General features: G+C 42.7%; 1 protein-coding gene across 5 annotated transcripts in view; it reads right to left on the bottom strand.

The window, feature by feature from the left end:
* LOC128697559 (tyrosine aminotransferase) overlaps nucleotides 1–25,284 on the bottom strand; it is a 260,897-nt gene that overhangs the window by 73,347 nt on the left and 162,266 nt on the right. The window contains exon 1 of one of the 5 annotated variants that reach the window (XM_070094078.1): nucleotides 24,359–24,395. The exons of 3 other annotated variants lie outside the window; for them this stretch is intronic. In XM_070094078.1, coding sequence (XP_069950179.1) covers nucleotides 24,359–24,380 — 22 coding nt within the window. In that variant the 5' untranslated portion in view covers nucleotides 24,381–24,395. Of the gene's footprint in view, nucleotides 1–22,888; nucleotides 24,064–24,358; nucleotides 24,396–25,284 lie in introns of those variants that run through there. One more of the 5 variants, XM_053789344.2, reaches the window with a different exon arrangement.

Here is a 25,284-nt window from a genome sequence, read left to right as displayed (position 1 = left end):
CCTCTTTTGATACACCTATAAATTCCTTTCTTATGCCCTAGTAGATATTTGAGCCTATTATTCATCCATTTTGGGTCATTTCTATTTGATCTAATTTCTTTATACGGGATAAACGTTCCTTGATCCTCGTGTATAGTGTTCAGAAAACTGTCATATTGATAGCTCTCTTCGTTACCCCAGTCAACAGATGACAAATGTGCTCTAAGCCCATCGTAATCTGCTAAGCGAAAATCTGGGACTGTTATTGAGTTATCCCTACTATCATACTTCCATTCAGTGCTAAATGTAATTGATTTGTGGTCGTTAGCACCCAGTTCCTCTGAAACTTCTAAATTATTAACAAGGGATTCATTGTTTGCCAGAACTAAGTCAAGCAGGTTATTACCCCTTGTAGGTTCTGTCACAAACTGCTTCAAAAAACAATCCTGAACTACTTCTAAGAAGTCGTATGATTCTAAATTCCCAGTCAAGAAATTCCAATCAATATGACTAAAGTTAAAGTCTCCTAGAATTACTACATTATCGTGCCTTGTGGCCCTAACAATTTCCTCCCATAGTAGTCTCCTGGTCCCTACCTAAGTTTGGGGGACGGTATATCACACCTAAAATTAATTTTTCATGCCCCTCTGAAAATTCTATCCAGACTCTGTATGTGTTACTTCAGACTTAATACCCGTTTTTATGCAACAGTTCAAGCGATCTCGGACATACAATGCCACCCCACCTCCCTTCCCGACACTTCTATCTACTTGGAACAATTTAAAACCCTGAATGTGACATTCCGCAGGCATGTCCCGACTTTTTGAATTAAACCACGTCTCAGTTAAGGCAAATACATTAATGTTACCTGCACTAGCAACTAGTCTCAACTCGTCCATCTTATTCCTGGCACTGCGACTATTTGTGTAATATATATTTAAAGACCCTCCTCTCTCTTTACCCTTCCTGCTCCTTTCTGTTATTCCACTAAACCTATTACTGTCCTTGTCAATTAGTGCCACTGACTTTCCAATATCCACCTCGTTTTGCCTATTACTAGTTCTCCTACCCTGCGACTTCACTGTTTTCCCGCCAAAACCCATACCACTAACTATTCCTAGTTTAAAGACCTAACAGCTCCCTCCACTGCGTTGGCCAGTGCTCCCACCCCACACCTAGATAAGTGAACCCCATCCCTGGCATACATGTCATTTCTGCCATAGAAAAGGTCCCAGTTGTCAATGAATGTTACCGCATTTTCCTTACAGTATTTGTCCAGCCAGCAATTGACACCAATTGCTCTGGATAACCATTCATTTCCAACTCCTCTCCTTGGCAAAATGCCACATATGACAGGTTTCCCACCCTTCCTCCTAATTATCTCTATTGCTGGCCTATACCTGCTAATCAGGTCCTCACTCCTACGTCTGCCAACATCGTTGCCTCCAGCACTGAGACAGATAATAGGATTGCTCCCATTACCTCTCATGATGTCATCCAGACGGCTAACAATATCCTTCATCCCAGCCCCAGGAAAACACTCTCTGCCTCCTACTCCTATCCTTCAAGCAGAATGCCCCTATCCATGTACCTAATCTGGCTATCCCCAACAACAACAATGTTTTTACCTTCTTTGGCGTCGTCCGTCGTGATGCGCCGAGTAGTCGACTCACATTCGTCAGGTAGCATTACACCGCTTGTGGAATTCGTCAGACGTTCTCGATGGTCTTCGTTGGGGTTTCTAGGGATGTCTCACTCACGTCTGCCAATGCTTCCTTGGTGCTCGTTGTGGCATTCCCAGTAGAACACTCACATTCGTCAGGTAGCACCGAGAATGAGTTGAAAGTTTCCACGGTAGTCTTCTGGTTTCTCGTTGTTTCTGCCTCTCCAACCGTTTTCTTGATCCTCAGCTTGGTTCCATGTTGCCCGGCCACTGACCAAGCTCCTCTCTTAACCTGGGGACTCACAACAGGAGGATTACTACGAATCCTCTTGTTCTCCTCCAGCTTAGCAACTCTGAGCTCTTCTCTCAGCTGCTGGTAAAGCTGCTCAAGAGAGGGCATCCTGGTTCAGATTCACAGAGAGCACACAAACAGGTCTTCACAGAGCTAAGTACACGTCACCACTGAGCTAAGTACACGTCACCTATCTTCCACTTATACACTTCGATCAGGTCTCCCCTCATTCTTCGTCTAACAAGTGAATGTAATTTAAAAGTCTTCAATCTTTCTTCATAAGAAAGATTTCTAATGCTATGTATTAATTTAGTCATCCTACGCTGAATGTTTTCTAATGAATTTATGTCCATTCTGTAATATGGAGACCAGAATTGAGCTGCATAATCTAGGTGAGGCCTTACTAATGATGTATAAAGCTGCAGTATGACCTCTGGACTTCTGTTGCTTACACTTCTTGATATAAATCCCAGCAATCTATTTGCCTTATTACGTACGCTTAGGCATTGCTGTTGTGCAAGAAAGGTATAAAATACCGACAATATGAAAGTTAAGACACATGTGCAACATCTGGATATCTTTATTGTAGACGTTTCGCCATCCAGTGGATTTATCAATACAGATTCTAGGACATAATAGGAAGACAGTAGAACTATATACAAAAGATGAGGTAATCAGTCCCTCAGCCTTGGAGTTAGTGTTCACAGCATCGTGGTGGAGGAGAATCTGGAGCAAAGGCAAGAAGACTGACGGTTATATAGGCGTCAGTGGATTAGGACGGGCAGCAGACGAGGGCATAGTCACTGGTAGGCGGGATTCCCCAGTGGAAGTAGGTCCTTCCCAAAGAGATGGGTTAGTTGCAGCAGCCGTGAAGAAGGTCTTGTTGATGTCCTCTGAACCAAGATTCCATGATGTTGCAGTGTCTGACAAGTTGTGCAAGAAAGGTATAAAATACCGACAATATGAAAGTTAAGACACATGTGCAACATCTGGATATCTTTATTGTAGACGTTTCGCCATCCAGTGGCTTTATCAATACAGATTCTAGGATATAATAGGAAGACAGTAGAACTATATACAAAAGATGAGGTAATCAGTCCCTCAGCCTTGGAGTGACTATGCCCTCGTCTGCTGCCCGTCCTTATCCACTGACGCCTATATAACCGCCAGTCTTCTTGCCTTTGCTCCAGATTCTCCTCCACCACGATGCTGTGAACACTAACTCCAAGGCTGAGGGACTGATTACCTCATCTTTTGTATATAGTTCTACTGTCTTCCTATTATGTCCTAGAATCTGTATTGATAAATCCACTGGATGGCGAAACGTCTACAATAAAGATATCCAGATGTTGCACATGTGTCTTAACTTTCAGGCATTGCTGTCTTGGTTTAAGGTTGCTGCTCACCATAACCACAAGTCCTTTTCGCAATCTGTGTGGCTAAGTTCTACATCATCATTTAACTTATAAGTACTAGGGTTATGGACACTCCCGAGCTTCAGAACCTTGCATTTATCTGCATTTAACTGCATCTGCCACTTTTCTGACCAAGAATACAGTTTGTTTAAATCCTCCTGAAGTTCCCTAATATCTACGTTTGAATCAATTATCATACCTATCTTTGTGTCATCGGCGAATTTGCTCATATCACTAGTAACATCCTCATCAAGATCATTGATATATATTATAAACAATAACGGGCCTAAGACTGATCCCTGTGGAACGCCACTTGTTACAGATCCCCATTCGGATTTAACCCCATTTATGGACACTCTCTGCTTCCTGTCTGTGAGCCATGACTCGATCCACGAGAGCACTTTTCCCCCAATGCCATGAGCTGCCACTTTCTTTAACAGTCTTTGGTGCGGAACTCTATCAAAAGCCTTACTAAAATCTAAGTAAATAATATCAAATTCTTTATCGTGGTCAACAGCCTCAAAAGCTTTACTGAAGAAAGTTAATAAATTAGTTAGACAAGACCGGCCTCTTGTGAATCCATGCTGAGTATCATTAATTAAGCTATGCTTATCGAGATGGCTTCTTATAATCTCAGCTATAATTGACTCTAGTAATTTGCCTACAATTGAGGCCAGGCTTATTGGGCGGTAATTAGATGGTAACGACTTGTCCCCTGAATAGGAATTACATTAGCCATCTTCCACATATCGGACACTACACCTGTTTGAAGAGATAAAAGTTGATAGAAGCAGAAGAGACTTGAAGACGATGTAATCAGTCCATCACCCTTAAAGTTTTGAGGTGGTCAGTCCCTCAGTCTGGAGAAGAGCATTGGATGGAGCCTTATATAGCGCCAGGAGGTGAGACGTAGGTCACTTTGGGAGGCCAGGTCCCTCTCAAATCAAGCCGTTCTCCAGACTGAGGGACTGACCACCTCAAAACTTTAAGGGTGATGGACTGATTACATCGTTTTCAAGTCTCTTCTGCTTCTATCAACTTTTCTGTACTCGACTGAAGAAGCCTACTGTGTAGGCGAAACGTTTCGAAATAAAGATACCTAACTGTTGTATATGTGTCTTACCTAACAACCTGTCGGTATTTTATACCATTTTAATGTTCAATCTGTCAGACACTGCAACACAAGGGTATCTTGGTACAGAGCTGAAATCAACTTCGACAACCTCTACTAGTGAGAACGGCTTGATTTGAGAGGGACCTGACCTCCCAAAGTGACCTACGTCTCACCTCCTGGCGCTATATAAGGCTCCATCCAATGCTCTTCTCCAGACTGAGGGACTGACCACCTCAAAACTTTAAGGGTGATGGACTGATTACATCGTCTTCAAGTCTCTTCTGCTTCTATCAACTTTTCTGTACCCGACTGAAGAAGCCTTCGAAACGTTTCGAAATAAAGATACCTAACTGTTGCATATGTGTCTTACCTAACAGTCATAGGTGGTGCCACATTTGTTCAATGTGGAAGTAGGTCGTGCCCAAGAATTAGGCAAGCAAAGAATTCCTAAGTATTAAGATCCCAAGAAGTTGCAGTGTCTGACAGGTTTGTAGATGAATGGTTCAGAGAACCGACATGTTGATAATTACTTAGGAATTCTTCGCTTGCCTAATTCTTGGGCACGACCTACTTCCACATTGAACAAATGTGACACTACCTATGACTGCTGCACCTCTCCTGCCATACGGTTTATAAGCTGCTTCTCCGCTCATCTGCCGTATTCTATTCAAGATTGATGGACTGAACACATTGACTCAAGGTTGAGGGACTGATTACCTCATTCTCCTCCTGTTCAAGTTTCTCCTTTGTATGGACTGATGAAGCCACTGTGTGGCGAAACGTTTCATCAATAAAGATACCCAAGAGTTGCACATGTGTCTAATTTATCAACATGAAGAGATCTGCTTTTATGATTGTTTTCTTAATAATGTACACTGTGCCCAGAGTATATACATTCCCCAGAGAGGGAAATAAATGGTATAAAATACCGACACAATGGAAATATAAACACAAATGCAGTATAATGTGGTCCTTTATTGACTACGTTTCGCCCACACAGTGGGCTTTTTCAAGTCACAAACAGAACTACCTGGGGTGGAAGGAACGCGAGTATTTATAGTCCGGTTCAGAATGCTGAGGTCAGGTGAAGAATGTTGCATCTGATGATGTACCGAGTGGGGTTATAGAGTCTAAAAACTTGGGTAGCTTGGAAAGGAGATTGGACAAGTTTGTGAGCAGACCTTCTACAGTGTTCTTATGTGGGATAGCGACGAAGAAGTTTCTTGGCAAGTGGTTCAGCTATGTTATAGAAGCCACTATTCTGGTTGAAGTTGTCGGATATAGAAATAAGTGATGATTCCAGGATTCTTCGGTATTGAGTGTTGTCTTCTGTGGCGATAAGGACTCGCCGCATTCTGAGGGGCTCAGAACAAGGGAAGAAACTTCTGCACACCATGCCCAGCAACCCCAGACCTGCCAGAATGTACGGCCTGCCAAAGACTCACAAGCCTGGTATCCCACTGAGGCCCATATCCTCGGGAATAGGCAGTGCTCCCCACCAGCTCTCAGGAATTCTCGCCAAACACCTCTCTAAACTCTTGGGCACTATCAGTCCAGCACATCTCAAACACTCAGGTGATCTTCTCAATCGCATTCGCAACATCAACATCAGGAACAAGAAACTTTCCAGCCTTGACGTGACTTCCCTATTCACCAAAGTACCTACTACACAAGCCATCGATCTCTTGCGCAGGAAAATTGACGATTCACTTGATCTTCCCATTCCAGCCAGCGATTTCATCGACCTTGTTGAACTATGTGTTGGCTTTACGTGTTTCTCTTTCGAAAATCACCTCTATCAGCAGACTTTTGGACTACCCATGGGTTCGCCACTCAGTGCAGTCCTGGCGAACCTATACATGGAACATCTAGAAGCCGAACGTTTCTCCACCATTATTCCTTCGTCTGTCACCTGGCTCCGTTATGTTGACGACATTCTCCTCATAACTCCTAAACGCTTCAACGTTCAAGCTCTCCAAGACAAGCTCAACCAGGTCGAGCCTTCAATCCAGTTCACACTTGAAGAAGAAGTCGACAACACTCTTCCTTTCCTTGATGTCCTGCTCTGCAAAGCTGACCACGAACTTCGTTTTAAAGTCTATCGAAAACCCACCAACCAAAACGATCTTCTCCACTTCCACTCTCACCACGACACCAAAACCAAACGTGGTGTAATTATAGGCTTCTTCCTGCGTGCACTCAGAATCTGCAGCAACGAGTTCCTTGAGGAAGAATGCACTATAATTGAACAAATATTTTCTAAACTCCACTATCCTCGTCACTTCATCAGAGACTGCAGACGGCGGGCATTAAACATCTTCAACACACCCAGAGAAGACACTGCCGAGAAGAGATACATAGTCCTTCCCACCAACTCCATTGCCAAACATGTTTCCAACATCTTTGCCAAAACATCATTCCAAGTATCTACCTCCACAACCACGACCATCAAGGACATCACCAGTAGTAGACAGGACAAGCCTCCATCCTCTGCAGGGGTATACATAATCCCTTGTAATGACTGCAACAAGTTATACGTGGGCGAAACATCAAGGGACCTCCAAACACGTATTTCAGAACACCAATACGCAAGCAGGTCTGACGACACAAGGAATGCCTGCGTACAACACCGTAATTCACACAACCACTTGATAAACTACAGAAACTCAAGACTTATCGCCACAGAAGACAACACTCAATACCGAAGAATCCTGGAATCATCACTTATTTCTATATCCGACAACTTCAACCAGAATAGTGGCTTCTATAACATAGCTGAACCACTTGCCAAGAAACTTCTTCGTCGCTATCCCACATAAGAACACTGTAGAAGGTCTGCTCACAAACTTGTCCAATCTCCTTTCCAAGCTACCCAAGTTTTTAGACTCTATAACCCCACTCGGTACATCATCAGATGCAACATTCTTCACCTGACCTCAGCATTCTGAACCGGACTATAAATACTCGCGTTCCTTCCACCCCAGGTAGTTCTGTTTGTGACTTGAAAAAGCCCACTGTGTGGGCGAAACGTAGTCAATAAAGGACCACATTATACTGCATTTGTGTTTATATTTCCATTCCCCAGAGAGATATTAGGTCTAATAATAACGATTCCAAATGGGTTAACAGGAGGCTAAAGCATCTATTAGGGGAGAAAAAGGGAATTTATAGGCGCATCAGAAGAGGAGAGGTTAACCTTACTGACCAATATGTTCAGCTTAAAAGAGAAGTAAAAAAGGGAATTAGAAAGGCTAAACGTGACTATGAAATTAGAGTTGCTAATGAATCAAAGACTAATCCAAAGGGGTTCTTTCAAGTGTATAGGACGAAGGTGAAGGAAAAAGTAGGACCTCTGAAAACTGGGAATGGACAGCTGACGGATAATGAACTGGAAATGTGTTCCTTATTTAATGACTATTTTTTGTCAGTTTTTACACAGGAAGATGTAAATGAGATTCCAGTAATTAACAATTATTTAGTTCCTGATGAATTTAAATTAACTAATATTACTGTCACGAGGGACATGGTTATTAAACAGATAGACAAACTGAAGCAAAATAAGTCCCCGGGACCCGATGAGTTGTTTTCAAGGGTACTTAAGGAATGCAAGATAAGAACATAAGAACATAAGAAAGGAGGAACACTGCAGCAGGCCTGTTGGCCCATACTAGGCAGGTCCTTTACAATTCATCCCACTAACAAACATTTGACCAGCCCTATTTTCAATGCCACCCAAGATGGAGCTTAGTCAGCCATTAACGAGTGTGTTTAATGCGTCCATCCTTACCGGTGTTGTGCCAGAGTTGTGGAAGATGGCTAATGTGGTTCCTATATTCAAATCAGGGGATAAGTCCGTTCTTTCAAATTACCGTCCAATAAGCCTGACACGTAAGCAAACACTATAACATATTTATTAGAAAACGTTTCGGTCCTGGGACCTTGATCACTTCTAACATACAGAGGTAGAAAGACATTATATATATAGGCGGAGAGTGAGGTGTGACGCACGTGACCTGAGGAATGTCATAAGAATGGAGGAACACTGTAGAAGGCCTACTGGCCCATGCGAGGCAGGTCTTTATCAAAACAACCTCTGCCTATGTGATGAATGGTTTGAAAAACCGACAAGTTGAAGATTGAGACACTTATGCAGCATATGGGAATCTTTATTCAGGAAACGTTTCGCCACACAGTGGCTTCATCAGTCCAATACAAAGAGGAAGGCGTAAGGAGAAGAGGAGTATGAGGTAATCAGTCCCTCAGCCTGGAGTCGATGTGTTCAGTCCATCAATCTTGTAGAATGTACAGCATAGGGCCGTAGACGTGGCTTATATACTGTAGTGAGGTGACTTGAAGCAGACGGAGGCGGGATCATAGTGGTATCATCCACTAGTCGAAGTAGGTCTTTGTCCAAAGGTTGAACAAGCGTTGAAGAATTCTTTGTAAGAAGATCCCATGATGCTGCAGTGTCTGACAGTGGATGATACCACTATGATCCCGCCTCCGTCTGCTTCAAGTCACCTCACTACAGTATATAAGCCACGTCTACGGCCCTATGCTGTACATTCTACAAGATTGATGGACTGAACACATCGACTCAAGGTTGAGGGACTGATTACCTCATTCTCCTCCTGTTGTTCAAGATTCTCCTTTGTATGGACTGATGAAGCCACTGTGTGGCGAAACGTTTCCTCAAAAAAGATACCCAAGAGTTGCACATGTGTCTAATTTATCAACATGTCGGTTCTCTGAACCATTCATCTACGACTCCTGTGTTAGGACACAAGTGCAACTAATGTAACATTTATTGTGGCAACGTTTCGCTCTCCAGGAGCTTTATCAAGCCATTACAAACAATACATGGACACAGAGGGTATATAAAGGCTCAGAGTGAGGTGAATACTAGTGAGGTACCATTCCGATGTTCACTAGTGGTAGTAGTAGTAGTAGTAGTGACAAAAGCAATTAATTCGTACATGAGTAAAAGGATATAAAAGCTATTACTTGGGTAACATAAAAATAGGTTGGACAAATATAAACTGGAATGAGGCAGGTTGTTTCAGTATATTTGTCCAACCTATTTTTATGTTACCCAAGTAATAGCTTTTATATCCTTTTACTCATGTACGAATTAATTGCTTTTGTCACTACTACTACTACTACTACCACTAGTGAACATCGGAATGGTACCTCACTAGTATTCACCTCACTCTGAGCCTTTATATACCCTCTGTGTCCATGTATTGTTTGTAATGGCTTGATAAAGCTCCTGGAGAGCGAAACGTTGCCACAATAAATGTCACATTAGTTGCACTTGTGTCCTTTTACTTTACATATTGTCGGTAATTCTACCAACTTTATTACGACTCCTGTGTTGTTGGGTTGGTGCTGCTTAAGTATCATGTATGCCATTGTTTTTTGAAATTTTTGTAGTTTCCAGTGTTGCGTTCTATAATGTCGGTGACGGCGATGTTGGACACCTCATGAAATTCAATGAAGCTAAACTAGTTATTAAAGAAGACGACTTAAGACGGAGAAAATGCATTGAAGCTGCACTAATTTCTGTCAGTAACACTATAAAGCAAAAATCCGGTAGTTACAGTATTTCAAAATTACTAAGCAAGAGGATATTACCCATCCTGGGAACTGGTGTTACTTGATGCCAGCAGGTCCCTCTCTGTTGTTAGGTAAGACACATATGCAACAGTTAGGTATCTTTATTTCGAAATAAAGATACCTAACTGTTGCATATGTGTCTTACCTAACAACCTGTCGGTATTTTATACCATTTTAATGTGTACGAATGGTATATAATACCGACAAGATGAGAGTAAGACACATGTGCAACATCTGGGTATCTTTATTGTAGACGTTTCGCCATCCAGTGGCTTTATCAATACAAATTCTAGGACATAACTTGAAGACAGTAGAACTATGTACAGAAGATGAGGTAATCAGTCCCTCAACCTAGGAGTAGGTGCGAACAGCACCATAGTCGTGGAGATTCTGTCCTAGAATTTGTATTGATAAAGCCACTGGATGGCGAAACGTCTACAATAAAGATACCCAGATGTTGCACATGTGTCTTACTCTCATACCATTTTAATGTCCAGGTTCCTCTAGCCTCACCTCCTTAGTTCCACTACTACTACTACTACTACCACCTCTACCCACGCGTCACCTCACCTCACTCCTGCCACTGTATATATATATATATATATATATATATATATATATATATGTGTTTTCTTAGTTTTCTCTGTATTAGGACTGAAGAAGCCACTCGTGGCGAAACGTTTCCTTTAATAAATGTCCTGAACTGTACATAAGTGTCTTTTTCCACAGAAAGCAGAGAGTTACCATTAATGGAGTGAAATCTGAATGGGGATTAGTCACTACTGGCGTTCCACAAGGATCAGTTTTAGGCCCTCTCTTGTTCATAATTTACATTAATGACCTTGATGAAGGGATTACGAGTGACATGAGTAAGTTTGCTGTTGATACAAAGATAGGCCGTATAATTCACTCTGAGGAGGATATCAATGAACTCCAGGAGGATTTGGACAAATTAATGTCCTGGTCTGAAAAATGGCAGATGAAGTTTAATGTGGATAAGTGTAAGGTACTTGCCCTTGGTAATGGAAATAACCATCGAAGCTATAATCTAGGTGAAGTAGAGCTTGATCATACAGAATGTGAAACGAACTTGGGAGTCATGGTGAGCAGAAATCTAAAGCCAAAACAGCAGTGCTTTAGTGTGCGCAACAAGGCCAACAGATTACTTGGGTTTATCTCAAGAAGTATTAGTAACAGAAGTCCAAAAGTTATTTTATAGCTCTCTACATCACTAGTGAGGCCTCATTTAGGTTATGCTGCTCAGTTTTGGTCCCCTTACTACAGGATGGATATAGACTCATTAGAGAACATACAGAGAAGAATGACTAAGAATGGACATAAATTCGTTAGAAAACATTCAGCGTAGGATGACTAAATTAATACATAGCATTAGAAATCTTCCTTATGAAGAAAGATTGAAGACTCTTAAGTTACATTCACTTGTTAGACGAAGAATGAGGGGAGACCTGATCGAAGTGTATAAGTGGAAGATAGGTATTAATAAAGGGGATATTAACAAGGTCTTGAGGATGTCTCTCCAAGAGAGAACCCGCAGTAATGGATTTAAATTAGATAAGTTTAGATTTAGAAAGGACATAGGAAAGTATTGGTTTGGAAATAGGGTAGTAGATGAGTGGAACAGTCTACCTAGTTGGGTTATTGAGGCTAGGACTTTGGGTAGTTTCAAATTTAGGTTGGATAAATACATGAGTGGGATGGGTTGGATTTGAGTGGGACTTGCACATCAGAGCTTATTTCTTGGGTAGCATTGAAAATTGGGTAGGTCAAATGTTTGTTAGTGGGATGAATTGTAAAGGACCTGCCTAGTATGGGCCAACAGGCCTGCTGCAGTGTTCCTCCTTTCTTATGTTCTTATGTTCTTATGTTCTTATTTACTGTGTAAGGAACCTCCCGTATGAAGATAGACTTAAAGCCTTAAATCTCCACTCTCTGGAGAGGCGTAGAATGAGGTGAGATATCATTGAAGTGTATAAGTGGATGACGGGCATAAACAAGGGAGACATTAATAAAGTACTGAGGGTGTCGAACCAGGTAAGAACCAGAAATAATGGATTTAAGTTGGATAAATTTAGATTTAAAAAGGACATAGGTAAGTACTGGTTTTCTAACAGAGTTGTAGATGCGTGGACCAGTCTTCCCAGTGGGGTGATAGAGGCTAGGACCTTGGGTAGCTTTAAGAAGAGACTGGACAAATATATGAGTGGGAGGGGCTGGGTTTGAATGGTATCATTGGGTACGGGAATTATTTCTTGGGTATCTTTAGGTAGTGGTCGTTTTGATAAGGACCTGCCTCGCATGGGCCAGTAGGCCTTCTGCAGTGTTCCTACATTCTTATGTTCTTAAGGAGAGGAGGAGTTCGAGGTGATCAGTCCCTCAACCTGGAATCGATGTGTTCAGTCCATCACTCTTGTAGGAAGTGCAGCATAGGGCCACCTCTCTGGCCCTATGCTGCACTTCCTACAAGAGTGATGGACTGAACACATCGATTCCAGGTTGAGGGACTGATTACCTCGAACACCTCCTCTCCTTACCCATTTCTTTGTATTGGACTGATGAAGCCACTGTGTGGCGAAACGTTTCTTCAATAAAGATTCTCATGTGTTGCACAAGTGTCTCAATTCTCCAACACATCTCACTACTACTACTACTACTATACTACTACTACTACTATACTACTACTACTACTACCACTACTCTCTCGCTGCTTACCACATGACTTCTGTCACTATATATACTTGCTCTTAGTTATCTCCTTAGTTGTCGCTTATGAGATGCACCAGTTGAACTGACCAGAAGAGTGCTTGAGCAGCATACGTCGCATCACTGTAGAAACCTTTCTCCCTCGGGAGCCAGAGACGGGTCATCGCAAGATTGAGACCCGTGCCAGGACTACGGTCTTGGCGAACATTGTACATACATCTCCTATAATAAATGTATTTTTCCAAGAAACTCTGTGAGTGTAATGTGATGTGACTTAGGTTACTTGACCTGACGTGTACAAGCATGTGACCTTGCTTGACCTCAGTTACGCTACACTTCTTCAGGCACCAGCCATCGACATGAACAAGAAGCTACTTATCGGTCTTCTAGTCGTGGTCACCTTCTTGACCTTGGAGACCTTGCTTATATACGATTTAGCTGTGAATAGAGGTGACCTATCTGCTCTAGGACAGACATGCATTTACCTATCTGCGTTGATGGTTATCATCATTGTTTATTACCTTCTTCCTCTGTGTCCACGCTTCCCGTCTTACCCTTACAACCTTGACCCCGAGAATGGTGTTGACTTCGAGGTACGCGTCGCAGGTATGGCAGACTTCCCCAACATTCATCAGCAGGTGAATCGGTTGCGTCCTGATCCCAACCAGATGAATGACGCTGCCATCAATGTGCACAGAGTGGAGAATGTTCTTCACGTTCATCACTTGCCCAGTAGGACCCGCAAAGAATGCACCAAAGGATGATGGTGGGATTCGAAAACTGGCGGCGATGATCCCGGGCCGACATAAGAGCTCTATACAGAAATAACCCGACTCAGACGGAAGCGAGGTCCGAGTCGGTCCAAGTCAGACCAAAAAGTCGTCGTAAGCTTCTCTCTCCTGTGTGTGCGTTATGCGTGTATTGTTCCAGTCTCGGTATTGTGCCTTTTTTTCCTTTAAAATATGTGAGCAGGAGACCAAATATTTGATCGCATGGACCACCAGCGGGATTTTTATTACTTCTAAATGGGTTATATTTTATTTTTTCATATTACAGTAATACTCTGATATACGTTTTATTTTTATAAGCATTTCAAAATAAATACATTAAACGAACATATTTTTTATTGTCCGCTTTATATAATTATATTTGATTTTGAAAAGTAATAAGAACATAAGAATGGAGTTGTGAGACATCAACGTCTGAATCGATTATCCTACCTATCTTTGTGTCATCAGCAAATTTTCTTATGTCACTAGTAATTCCCTCGTTAAGGTCGTTTATATATATTATAAACAATAACGGGCCTAAAACTGATCCCTGCGGAACGCCACTTGTTACAGATCCCCACTCTCTGCTTCCTATTAGTGAGCCATGACAGCATTTTCCCCCCCAGTGCCATGAGCAGCCACTTCAACAGTCTCTGATGAGGTACTCTATCAAAATCCTTACTAAAATCTAAATAAACAATATCGAATTCTTTATCCTGATCAACGGCCTCAAAAGCTTTGCTGAGGAAGGTTAATAAATTAGTTAGGCAGGAACGGCCCGTGGTGAAACCATTTTGAGTATTATTAATCAAATTATGCCTATCAAGATGGCTTCTTATATTATCAGCTATAATTGACTAGTAATTTGCATACAATTGAGGTTAGGCTTATTGGGCGGTAATTTGACGGTAACGACTTGTCCCCTGCTTTAAAAATAGGAATTACATTAGCCATCTTCCACATATCAGGCACCACACCTGTTTGAAGAGATAAATTGAAAATATTAGTTAAAGGTTCACAAAGTTCCATTTTACACTCTTTAAGAACCCTTGAAAAAAAGCTAATCAGGGCCCGGGGATTTATTTGGCTTTAACCTGTCTATCTGTTTGATAACCATTTCGCTAGTGATTGTGATATTGCATAATTTATCATCTTCAAGCCCACTATAAAAATTAATTACTGGGATATTGTTAGTGTCCTCCTGTATGAAAACCGAGAGAAAATAATTATTAAGAATATAGCACATTTCATTCTCCTTGTTCTCCTTGTTCTCCTTATTTTTAATGGGACCTATCTTATCTCTAACTTTTGTTCTATAAACCTGGAAAAAACTTTTTGGGCTAGTTTTTGAATCCCTAGCAACTTTAATTTCATAGTCCCGTTTAGCTTTTCTTATCCCTTTTTAACGTCCCTTTTAATGTCAATATACTGATTCATAAGATGACCCTCACCTCTTTTGATGCGCCTATAAATTCCTTCTTTCTGTCCTAAAAGATATCTGAGCCTATTATTCATCCATTTGGGGTCATTTCTATTCGATCTAATTCCCTTACATGGGATAAATGTCCTTTGGGCAGCATGTATTGTGTTAAGAAAGCTGTCATACTGATAGCTCTCTTCGTTACTTCAGTCCACAGATGATAAGTGTTCTCTAAGCCCATTGTAATCTGCTAAGCTAAAATCTGGGACCATTACTGACTTATCCCTACTATCATACCTCCATTCAATGCTAAAGGTAATTGATTTGTGATCGCTTGATCACAAATCAATTACCTTTAGCATCAACTACCCTATTTCCAAACCAATACTTTCCAGTGAGGACGTTAGTGTACTCTCCAGTGAGGACGTTAGTGTGCTCTCCAGTGAGGACGTTAGTGTACTTTCCAGTGAGGACGTTAGTGTACTCTCCAGTGAGGACGTTAGTGTACTCTCCAGTGAGGACGTTAGGCTACTCTCCTTGGATTGAACCAAGATGTCCTCCATCGAGCAACTTCACCAGCAGCTTAAGGAAGAATTGAGGGTAGTGAAGATGGAGATACGGCGATTGACTGAGGAAAACAAGAGGATTCTTGAGTCGTCAGGTAAGGAAGGAAAATGGACAGTGGCTGGACAGCATGGAACGAAGTTGACGATCAAGAAGACGAATGGAAAGGTAGAAACGATGAAGAAGAAAGAGACTGCTGTGGAAACTGTTGTGGAAACATCTAATGCATTCTCTGTGCTACCCGACGAATGTGAGTCGACTACTGGAAACGTCACGACGAACGACACCAAGGAAGGTAAGAATATTGTTGTTGTTGGGGATAGCCAGGTTAGGTACATGGATAGGTCCTTCTGCTTGAAGGACAGGAGTAGGAGACAGAGGGTTTGCTTTCCTGGGGCTGGGATGGAAGATATTGTTAGCCGGCTTGACAACATCATGAACGGTAATGGGATCAATCCTGTTATCTGCCTCAGTGCTGGAGGCAGATAATAGTCTCCCTCTATCGTGATCCAAGCCAGGAGGTCGGTATATTACACCTAGAATTAGTTTTTCTTGACCTTCTACAAACTCTACCCAAACAGATTCTGTTACTGTTCCATCTATTTTAATAGCTGTTTTTATGCAACAATTAATATTTTCTCGAACATACAATGCAACTCCTCCCCCCTTCCCATTACATCTATCCACATTGAACAACTTAAATCCCTGAATATTACACTCAGCAGTCATATCCCGACTCTTTAAATCATACCACGTTTCAGTTAATGCAATGATATCAAAGTTCCCAGCACATGCTACCAAACGTAGTTCATTATTTTTATTTCTTGCACTTCGACTGTTAGCATAAAATACCATCATATGTTTTTTCTTCTGCACATTTTTCCTATTCATCTTTGTTTTTACACAATTTATGAAATTATCATTACCCAGAGTTACTCCATGACAGTTACTATTAAGATTCTTAATATCAGAGCATAAGTCAAATATATCCATACTCATTATTTATCATTTCTAAACCCATACCTCTAACTAATCCTAGTTTAAAGTCCTAGCAACTCCCTCAACTGAGCTAGCAAGAAAACCCACACCTGACTACTTGGAACAATTTAAAACCCTGTATGTGACATTCAGCAGGCATGTCCCGATTGTTCATGCTGAACCACGTCTCAATTAAGGCAAATACGTCAATGTTACCTGCACTAGCAACTAGTCTCAACTCATCCATCTTATTCCTAGCACTACGACTATTTGTGTAATATATATTTAAAGACCCTCCTTACTCTTTACCCTTCCTGCTTCTTTCTGTTATTCCACTATACCTGTTACTGTCCTCGTTACTCTTAAGATTTATAATTTCAAAGCCTAAATCCATATTCCGTGTTCTTGAAGATTCCCATATGTTGCATAAATGTCTCAGGTTAGGTTAGGTAAGGTTCGTCAGGAAACAGGACAAATGTTTCCTGACGCGGGTCTTAGTCAGATGATGACCCGCCTTTGGAGCTTTTGGTCATCTGACCGAGGCCTTCCGCTGGCTTACCGGTCCACCCCTTTAAAAATTATGGTCATTTATATAAATGTCTCAGTCTCCAACTTGTCGGTTTTCAAAACCATTTATTACACAAAATGTGAAAACGCTGCCTTCATGCTTCTAGGCACTACTCTCGCTTGCTCAAGGACAAGACACAGGCAGGACCACTGACTTGTTCAGTGTTAGTCCGTGTTAAGCAGTCTTGCTGTTCCTTGCTGACTGGCATATGATCAGTTTAGATCCGTAGGAATTAGATCAATACTTAGTGCCAATAAATTAGACACATGTGCAACACTTGGGTATCTTTATTGAAGAAACGTTTCGCCACACAGTGGCTTCATCAGTCCAATACAAAGAAGAATGGTGAAGATCAGAAGGAGTTTGAGATAATCAGTCGCTCAGCCTTGAGTCGATGTAATTAGTCCATCAGTCTTCAAAAGAATACAGCATATGCTCGAAGAAGTGGCTTATTCTGTATTGTTTTCTACATCGACTCCAGGCTGAGGGACTGATTACCTCAAACTTCTTCTCATCTTGACCAGTCTTCTTTGTAAAGGACTGATGAAGCCACTGTGTGGTGTAACGTTTCCTCAATAAAGTTACCCAAGTGTTGCACATGTCTTAATTTATCAACTTGTCGGTTCTCTCAACCATTCATCTTCACTTTGTGCAAAGTTATTTATGTGGACCATTAAACATAGGAACATAAGAAAGAAGGAACACTGCAGCAGGCCTACTGGCCCATGCCAGGCAGGTCCAAGTCTCCTACCGGCTTAAGCCAATGCTCCAACCTAGGGCAGGTCACATTCACTTAAGGCAGGAACATGACAACTGATCTAGCAGCACAAGCTAAGTGGGTACCTTGATCATCGTCGGTTAATGGCTATCGACTATACGAAGCAGTGATTATAGTAAATTCTCACTACATATATATATATATATATATATATATATATATATATATATATATATATATATATATATATATATAAACACTGATCTCTGGCTGAAGGAGACTCGAACCTACGGATCAAAGTCTAGCGCAAGCTGGACTCCAAGGTATTGTCCAGTGTGGGTAGATTGGTAAAGCACTGCGTACCTTGATAAATTAGACACATGTGTAACTCTTGGGTATCTTTATTGAGGAAACGTTTCGCCACACAGTGGCTTCATTAGTCCATACGTAGGAGAAACTTGAAGAACAGGAGGAGAATGAGGTAATCAGTCCCTCAACCTTGAGTCGATGTGTTCAGTCCATCAATCTTGAATAGAATACGGCATATGAGCAGAGAAGCAGCTTATAAACCATATGGCAGGAGAGGTGCAGCAGTCATAGGTGGTGTCACATTTGTTGAAAGACTGTGGAAAGACTGTGCTATAACTTAAATTGCCAGGCATACCATCTAAAGGGGACAAAAAGATACAAAACATCCAGGCCATGGGAAAACCTGGGTAGCCACAGCCACTCAAGAGGGAGAGGTTTTTTAGTGCCAGGAAGGAAAAAAAACTGGCAGGAAATGGCAGAAATCGTACACCAAATCCAGTCATTCCTGGAGTGGAACCACAGTCGATGGCCTCCACTCCAAACCAACAGATACAGATACTAATGCCGGAAAAAAATCCCCCCCCAGTACCAACAATACCACCAGTCCGATAACATTCTTCTTTGCAAATATACAGGGTCTAAAGCCAGCAACAAACAACAAAATACCTTTCATCCGTGGACTGCTTGCAGAGGCAAAGGCAATGTTTGCGGCTTTCACTGAGACCCACATAAAGGATCACTTGGACAACGAAATATGGATCCCAGGTTACAACCTATACAGATGTGACAGAGTGAACAGGCAAAAGGGGGGGGTTGGCCTGTACATTGCAGAGTCACTTGTTTGCACAGAACTGCTAAATGCCTCAAATGATGTAGTGGAAGTTTTAGCAGTAAAGGTCGAGAACCAAAACCTAGTCATTGTGGTAGTCTACAAGCCTCCGGATGCAACATCCCAGCAATTCCAGGAACAGCTGTTAAAAATTGACCACTGTCTGGAAAACCTTCCAGCTCCTGCACCCAACATCTTGCTCCTGGGGGATTTCAACTTAAGGCACCTAAAATGGAGGAATATAGCAAATAATATTGTTGCAGTAATAACACCAGGAGGCAGCTCTGATGAAAACTCACACTCACGCGAGCTTTTAAATCTCTGCACAAAATTCAATTTAAACCAGCAAATAATAGAGCCTACTAGACTGGAGAATACACTAGACCTCATCTTCACTAACAATGATGATCTGATAAGAAATGTCACCATATCAAAAACAATATACTCAGATCACAACATAATTGAGGTTCAGTCATGTATGCGCGGAGCCCCAGACCGACATAATGAGATTAGTCACGAGGGAGCATTCACCAAATTCAACTTCAATAACAAAAAACATAAAGTGGGACCAAGTAAACCAAGTCCTAACCGATATAAGCTGGGAAGATATACTAAGCAACACAGACCCCAACTTATGCCTAGAACAGATTAACTCGGTGGCACTCGATGTATGCACAAGGCTTATTCCTCTAAGAAAAAGGAGGAGTAGATGTAAAACAGAAAGAGACAGGCGCTCCCTTTACAGGCGACGGAAAAGAATAACAGAGCGGCTAAAAGAGGTCAATATATCTGAAATGCGTAGGGAGACACTGGTCAGAGAAATAGCAAGCATCGAACTTAAGCTAAAAGAATCCTTTAGGAGTCAGGAATCGCGGGAAGAACTAAAAGCCATAAATGAAATCGAAAGAAACCCAAAGTATTTCTTCTCCTATGCCAAATCAAAATCGAGAACAACGTCCAGTATTGGGCCCCTACTTAAACAAGATGGGTCCTACACAGATGACAGCAAGGAAATGAGTGAGCTACTCAAGTCCCAATATGACTCAGTTTTTAGCAAGCCGCTAACCAGACTGAGAGTCGAAGATCAAAATGAATTTTTTATGAGAGAGCCACAAAATTTGATTAAACACAAGCCTATCCGATGTTATCCTGACGCCAAATGACTTCGAACAGGCGATAAATGACATGCCCATGCACTCTGCCCCAGGGCCAGACTCATGGAACTCTGTGTTCATCAAGAACTGCAAGAAGCCCCTATCACGAGCCTTTTCCATCCTATGAAGAGGGAGCATAGACACGGGGGTCGTCCCACAGTTACTAAAAACAACAGACATAGCCCCACTCCACAAAGGGGGCAGTAAAGCAACAACAAAGAACTACAGACCAATAGCACTAACATCCCATATCATAAAAATCTTTGAAAGGGTCCTAAGAAGCAAGATCAACACCCATCTAGAAACCCATCAGTTACACAACCCAGGGCAACATGGGTTTAGAACAGGTCGCTCCTGTCTGTCTCAACTATTGGATCACTACGACAAGGTCCTAAATGCACTAGAAGACAAAAAGAATGCAGATGTAATATATACAGACTTTGCAAAAGCCTTCGACAAGTGTGACCATGGCGTAATAGCGCACAAAATGCGTGCTAAAGGAATAACAGGAAAAGTCGGTCGATGGATCTATAATTTCCTCACTAACAGAACACAGAGAGTAGTCGTCAACAGAGTAAAGTCCGAGGCAGCTACGGTGAAAAGCTCTGTTCCACAGGGCACAGTACTCGCTCCCATCTTGTTCCTCATCCTCATATCCGACATAGACATGGATGTCAGCCACAGCACCGTGTCTTCCTTTGCAGATGACACCCGAATCTGCATGACAGTGTCTTCCATTGCAGACACTGCAAAGCTCCAGGCGGACATCAACCAAATCTTTCAGTGGGCTGCAGAAAACAATATGAAGTTCAACGATGAGAAATTTCAATTACTCAGATATGGTAAACATGAGGAAATTAAATCTTCATCAGAGTACAAAACAAATTCTGGCCACAAAATAGAGCGAAACACCAACGTCAAAGACCTGGGAGTGATCATGTCGGAGGATCTCACCTTCAAGAACCATAACATTGTATCAATCGCATCTGCTAGAAAAATGACAGGATGGATAATGAGAACCTTCAAAACTAGGGAGGCCAAGCCCATGATGACACTCTTCAGGTCACTTGTTCTATCTAGGCTGGAATATTGCTGCACACTAACAGCACCTTTCAAGGCAGGTGAAATTGCCGACCTAGAAAATGTACAGAGAACTTTCACGGCGCGCATAACGGAGATAAAACACCTCAATTATTGGGAGCGCTTGAGGTTCCTAAACCTGTATTCCCTGGAACGCAGGAGGGAGAGATACATGATTATATACACCTAGAAAATCCTAGAGGGACTAGTACCGAACTTGCACACGAAAATCACTCACTACGAAAGCAAAAGACTTGGCAGACGATGCACCATCCCCCCAATGAAAAGCAGGGGTGTCACTAGCACGTTAAGAGACCATACAATAAGTGTCAGGGGCCCGAGACTGTTCAACTGCCTCCCAGCACACATAAGGGGGATTACCAACAGACCCCTGGTAGTCTTCAAGCTGGCACTGGACAAGCACCTAAAGTCAGTTCCTGATCAGCCGGGCTGTGGCTCGTACGTTGGTTTGCGTGCAGCCAGCAGCAACAGCCTGGTTGATCAGGCTCTGATCCACCAGGAGGCCTGGTCACAGACCGGGCCGCGGGGGCGTTGACCCCCGGAACTCTCCAGGTAAACTCCAGGTAATCAGTCCGTTCAGAGCACCGGAGTCTCGACTACGATTCTCTGAAATGTGTATCGGTTACTGACTCAGGTGATGCCTAAGAAACTGACTCCTGCTTATAGGCTGAGGGACTGATTACCTCGTCTTCCACTGTCTTCCGTATACATTCCATCAGTTATCAGATTATGTCCATGTATGTACTGATAAAGCCACTGGATAGCGAAACGTCTACAATAAAGATACCCAAATATACTTGTGTGTAATTCTTCATGTAGATGAACACACACACACACACACACACACACACATAGACACACACACACACACACACACACACACACACACACACACACACACACACACACACACACACACACACACATAGACACACACACACACACACACACACATAGACACACACACAGCAAAGAGTCAGGGGATACAGGTGACGTCTAAAGTCGTAAGATGTATCACAAGGACGTTAGGAAGTACTTTTTCAGCCTGAGGATGATACGCCGAACACACTGTACATAGAGGCGGTGAAGGCAAACACCATGCACAGCTTCAAGACAAGGTATAGCTGAAAGACCAGAAAGCAGTAAACCATTTTTATCACACTTAGGGGCTCTGGAGGCCTGGTGGTTAACGCTCTCACTTCACACGGCGAGGGCCTGGGTTCGATTCCCAGCCAGAGTAGAAACATTGGACGTGTTTCTTTCCACCTGTTGTCTATGTTCCCCATCAGTAAAATGGGTACCTGGGTGTTAGTCGACTGGTGTGGGTCGCATCCTGGGACACTGACCTAAGGAGGCCTGGTCACAGACCGGGCCGCGGGGGCGTTGACCCCCGGAACTCTCTCCAGATAAACTCTCCAGATAAACATTTTCTTCGGTATGAACGGAAGGCAATCAGGTTTGTTCCAAGGGAAAAGTTGCTCTGTTTCTTTGGATCAGAAGCTCATCGTGTCAGTTTTAATAATACACTTCACTCGAACTAGACCTTCTGTGTTTCTTGCTCCGAAGAAGTGAAGGGCAGCTCCAGCACCTTGGATCACGAGCTCTACCAGGCATCAAGGCATTCCCCCATTGGGAAAAAAATCAGGCTAAGAGTTGCGGTTGTGAGAATGTACTTACCAATGGAGAGAGCTATGAGCGGCTTCTCAGGGTGGGGGGTTATCTGGAGGTTGTCAACGATCTGTCTGATGGGGTTGAAGGCGTTGTTAGCGTAGCTCGAGGTCTTCACGTTCCACCACTTATCACACATTGTCACAAACTTGTACTCGTGTATATTTTTCTCTTACAGATCGGTGACACTGGTCTTACAAGATCACTGGTGACACTGGTCTTACAAGATCACTGGTGACACTGGTCTTACAAGATCACTGGTGACACTGGTCTTACAAGATCACTGGTCTTACAAGATCACTGGTGACACTGGTCTTACAAGATCACTGGTGACACTGGTCTTACAAGATCACTGGTGACACTGGTCTTACAAGATCACTGGTGACACTGGTCTTACAAGATCACTGGTGACACTGGTCTTACAAGATCACTGGTGACACTGGTCTTACAAGATCACTGGTGACACTGGTCTTACAAGATCACTGGTCTTACAAGATCACTGGTGACACTGGTCTTACAAGATCACTGGTGACACTGGTCTTACAAGATCACTGGTGACACTGGTCTTACAAGATCACTGGTCTTACAAGATCACTGGTGACACTGGTCTTACAAGATCACTGGTGACACTGGTCTTACAAGATCACTGGTGACATTGGTCTTACAAGATCACTGGTGACACTTGTGTACGGTGGTCCGGAGCCTGCACTCCCTCACACGACTTATTCGTCTCTCTTTCACAAACTCTCTATTTAATCACTATACCAAAAAAAAATCAATCCATATAAAAGTAATGAAATTGTTTGTCACTTCATTTTTCCAACAACTGACAAAATATAGCAAAGCATTGTTTCAGTTCGTAGCTCCACTAGGGAAGGAGTTGTATAGAGACTGACTCTCACTCAGCTCTGGTCTCTTCAAGAACGACTGACTCTCACTCAGCTCTGGTCTCTTCAAGAACGACTGACTCTCACTCAGCTCTGGTCTCTTCAAGAACGACTGACTCTCACTCAGCTCTGGTCTCTTCAAGAACGACTGAAAACTTGGGAAGAATTACAGTGGTTTAACATGCGCTCTGTGGGTAGCAAGGAACCGTGCAGGATGAGGGCTGGTGGCGTCCTGCATGAGACGAGAGAAGTGGCTATGTGGTGGTGGTGATGGTGGTAGTGATGGAGACTCCAGAACCAGACCTCTTCCCACCACAGACACGCCACCCTCCCCACCTCTTACATACCCCTTCCCCTCCAACGAGAGGATTTCCCCCCACCTCAGGTATTACCCTCCCCACTAACGACAATAAAACGCACATGAGGGCTGTAAAACTCACACAGGGACAATAAAATTCACACGGACAATAAAACTCACACAGGGACAATAAAACTCACACAGGGACAATAAAACCCACACAGGGACAATACAACCCACACAGGGACAATACAACCCACACAGGGACAATAAAATCTCGGAGATAACACTCACACACACATCCCTGCAAGGACATATAGGTGGGTGCACTGCAGGTTTAGTCTAACAAGTGGTTACTGGAATTAAATTCCAGCGAGTGTAAGGTTTTGGAAACTGGGGAATGGCAGGTGGGATGACAGTGGGTGCAAACCTCACTCTCGTAGCTGCTGTCTGCTTGATTGCTAGCGCTCTCAGCTCATACTGGGTCTGGGGTTCGATCCCCGGTACAGGTTGAAACATTAGGACGTGGTTCCTTAAGACATCTGGTGTCCCTGTTCACCTAGCAGTAAAATAGGTACCTGGATGTTAGTCGACTGGTGTGGGTCGCATCCTGGGGACAAAATTAATCTAATTTGCCAGAAGTGTTCTGCATAACAAGTGGCTTTCTATATAGTAGTATGTCACTGATGTCAGCTATGGTCTGTATACCTTGTACATGTACTTGTAGAAATAAAGATTATTATTATTATTATTATTATTATTATTATTATTATTAACTGCCAATCGTACGGTCCGAGGCGCACGTCAACATCTGCAGAAAATGCGCATCTGGCGAATCTGAAATTTGTTTTCAGGAATCTTAGTGTCCAAGATTGTTCAAATGCCTCACGGCACATAAGGGGGATTACCAATAGACCCCTGGCTGTCTTCAAGAAGGCGCTGGACAGGCACCTGAAGTCAGTACCTGACCAGCCGAGCTGTGGCTCGTACGTCGGTCTGGGTGCCACCAGCAGTAACAGCCTGGTTGATCCGGCCGTGATCCACCGCGAGGACTGGTCATGAACCGGGCCGCGGGGGCGTTAACCCCCGAAGCACCCTCCAGGTATGCTCCAGGTCATTCACGATGTACGTCAGGCCCATCTTGGAGGGCACTACTGACTATGCTTCATTATATATCCTAGTTAATTTACACACATGTTAAACTATACAATAAGATAACA

The sequence above is a fragment of the Cherax quadricarinatus genome, chromosome 44, assembly GCF_038502225.1.
Source record: "Cherax quadricarinatus isolate ZL_2023a chromosome 44, ASM3850222v1, whole genome shotgun sequence".
In the NCBI taxonomy this organism is placed as follows: Eukaryota; Metazoa; Arthropoda; class Malacostraca; order Decapoda; family Parastacidae; genus Cherax; species Cherax quadricarinatus.
The sequence above is the reverse complement of the archived record's forward strand: the minus strand, read 5'-3'. Positions and strand labels throughout refer to the sequence as shown.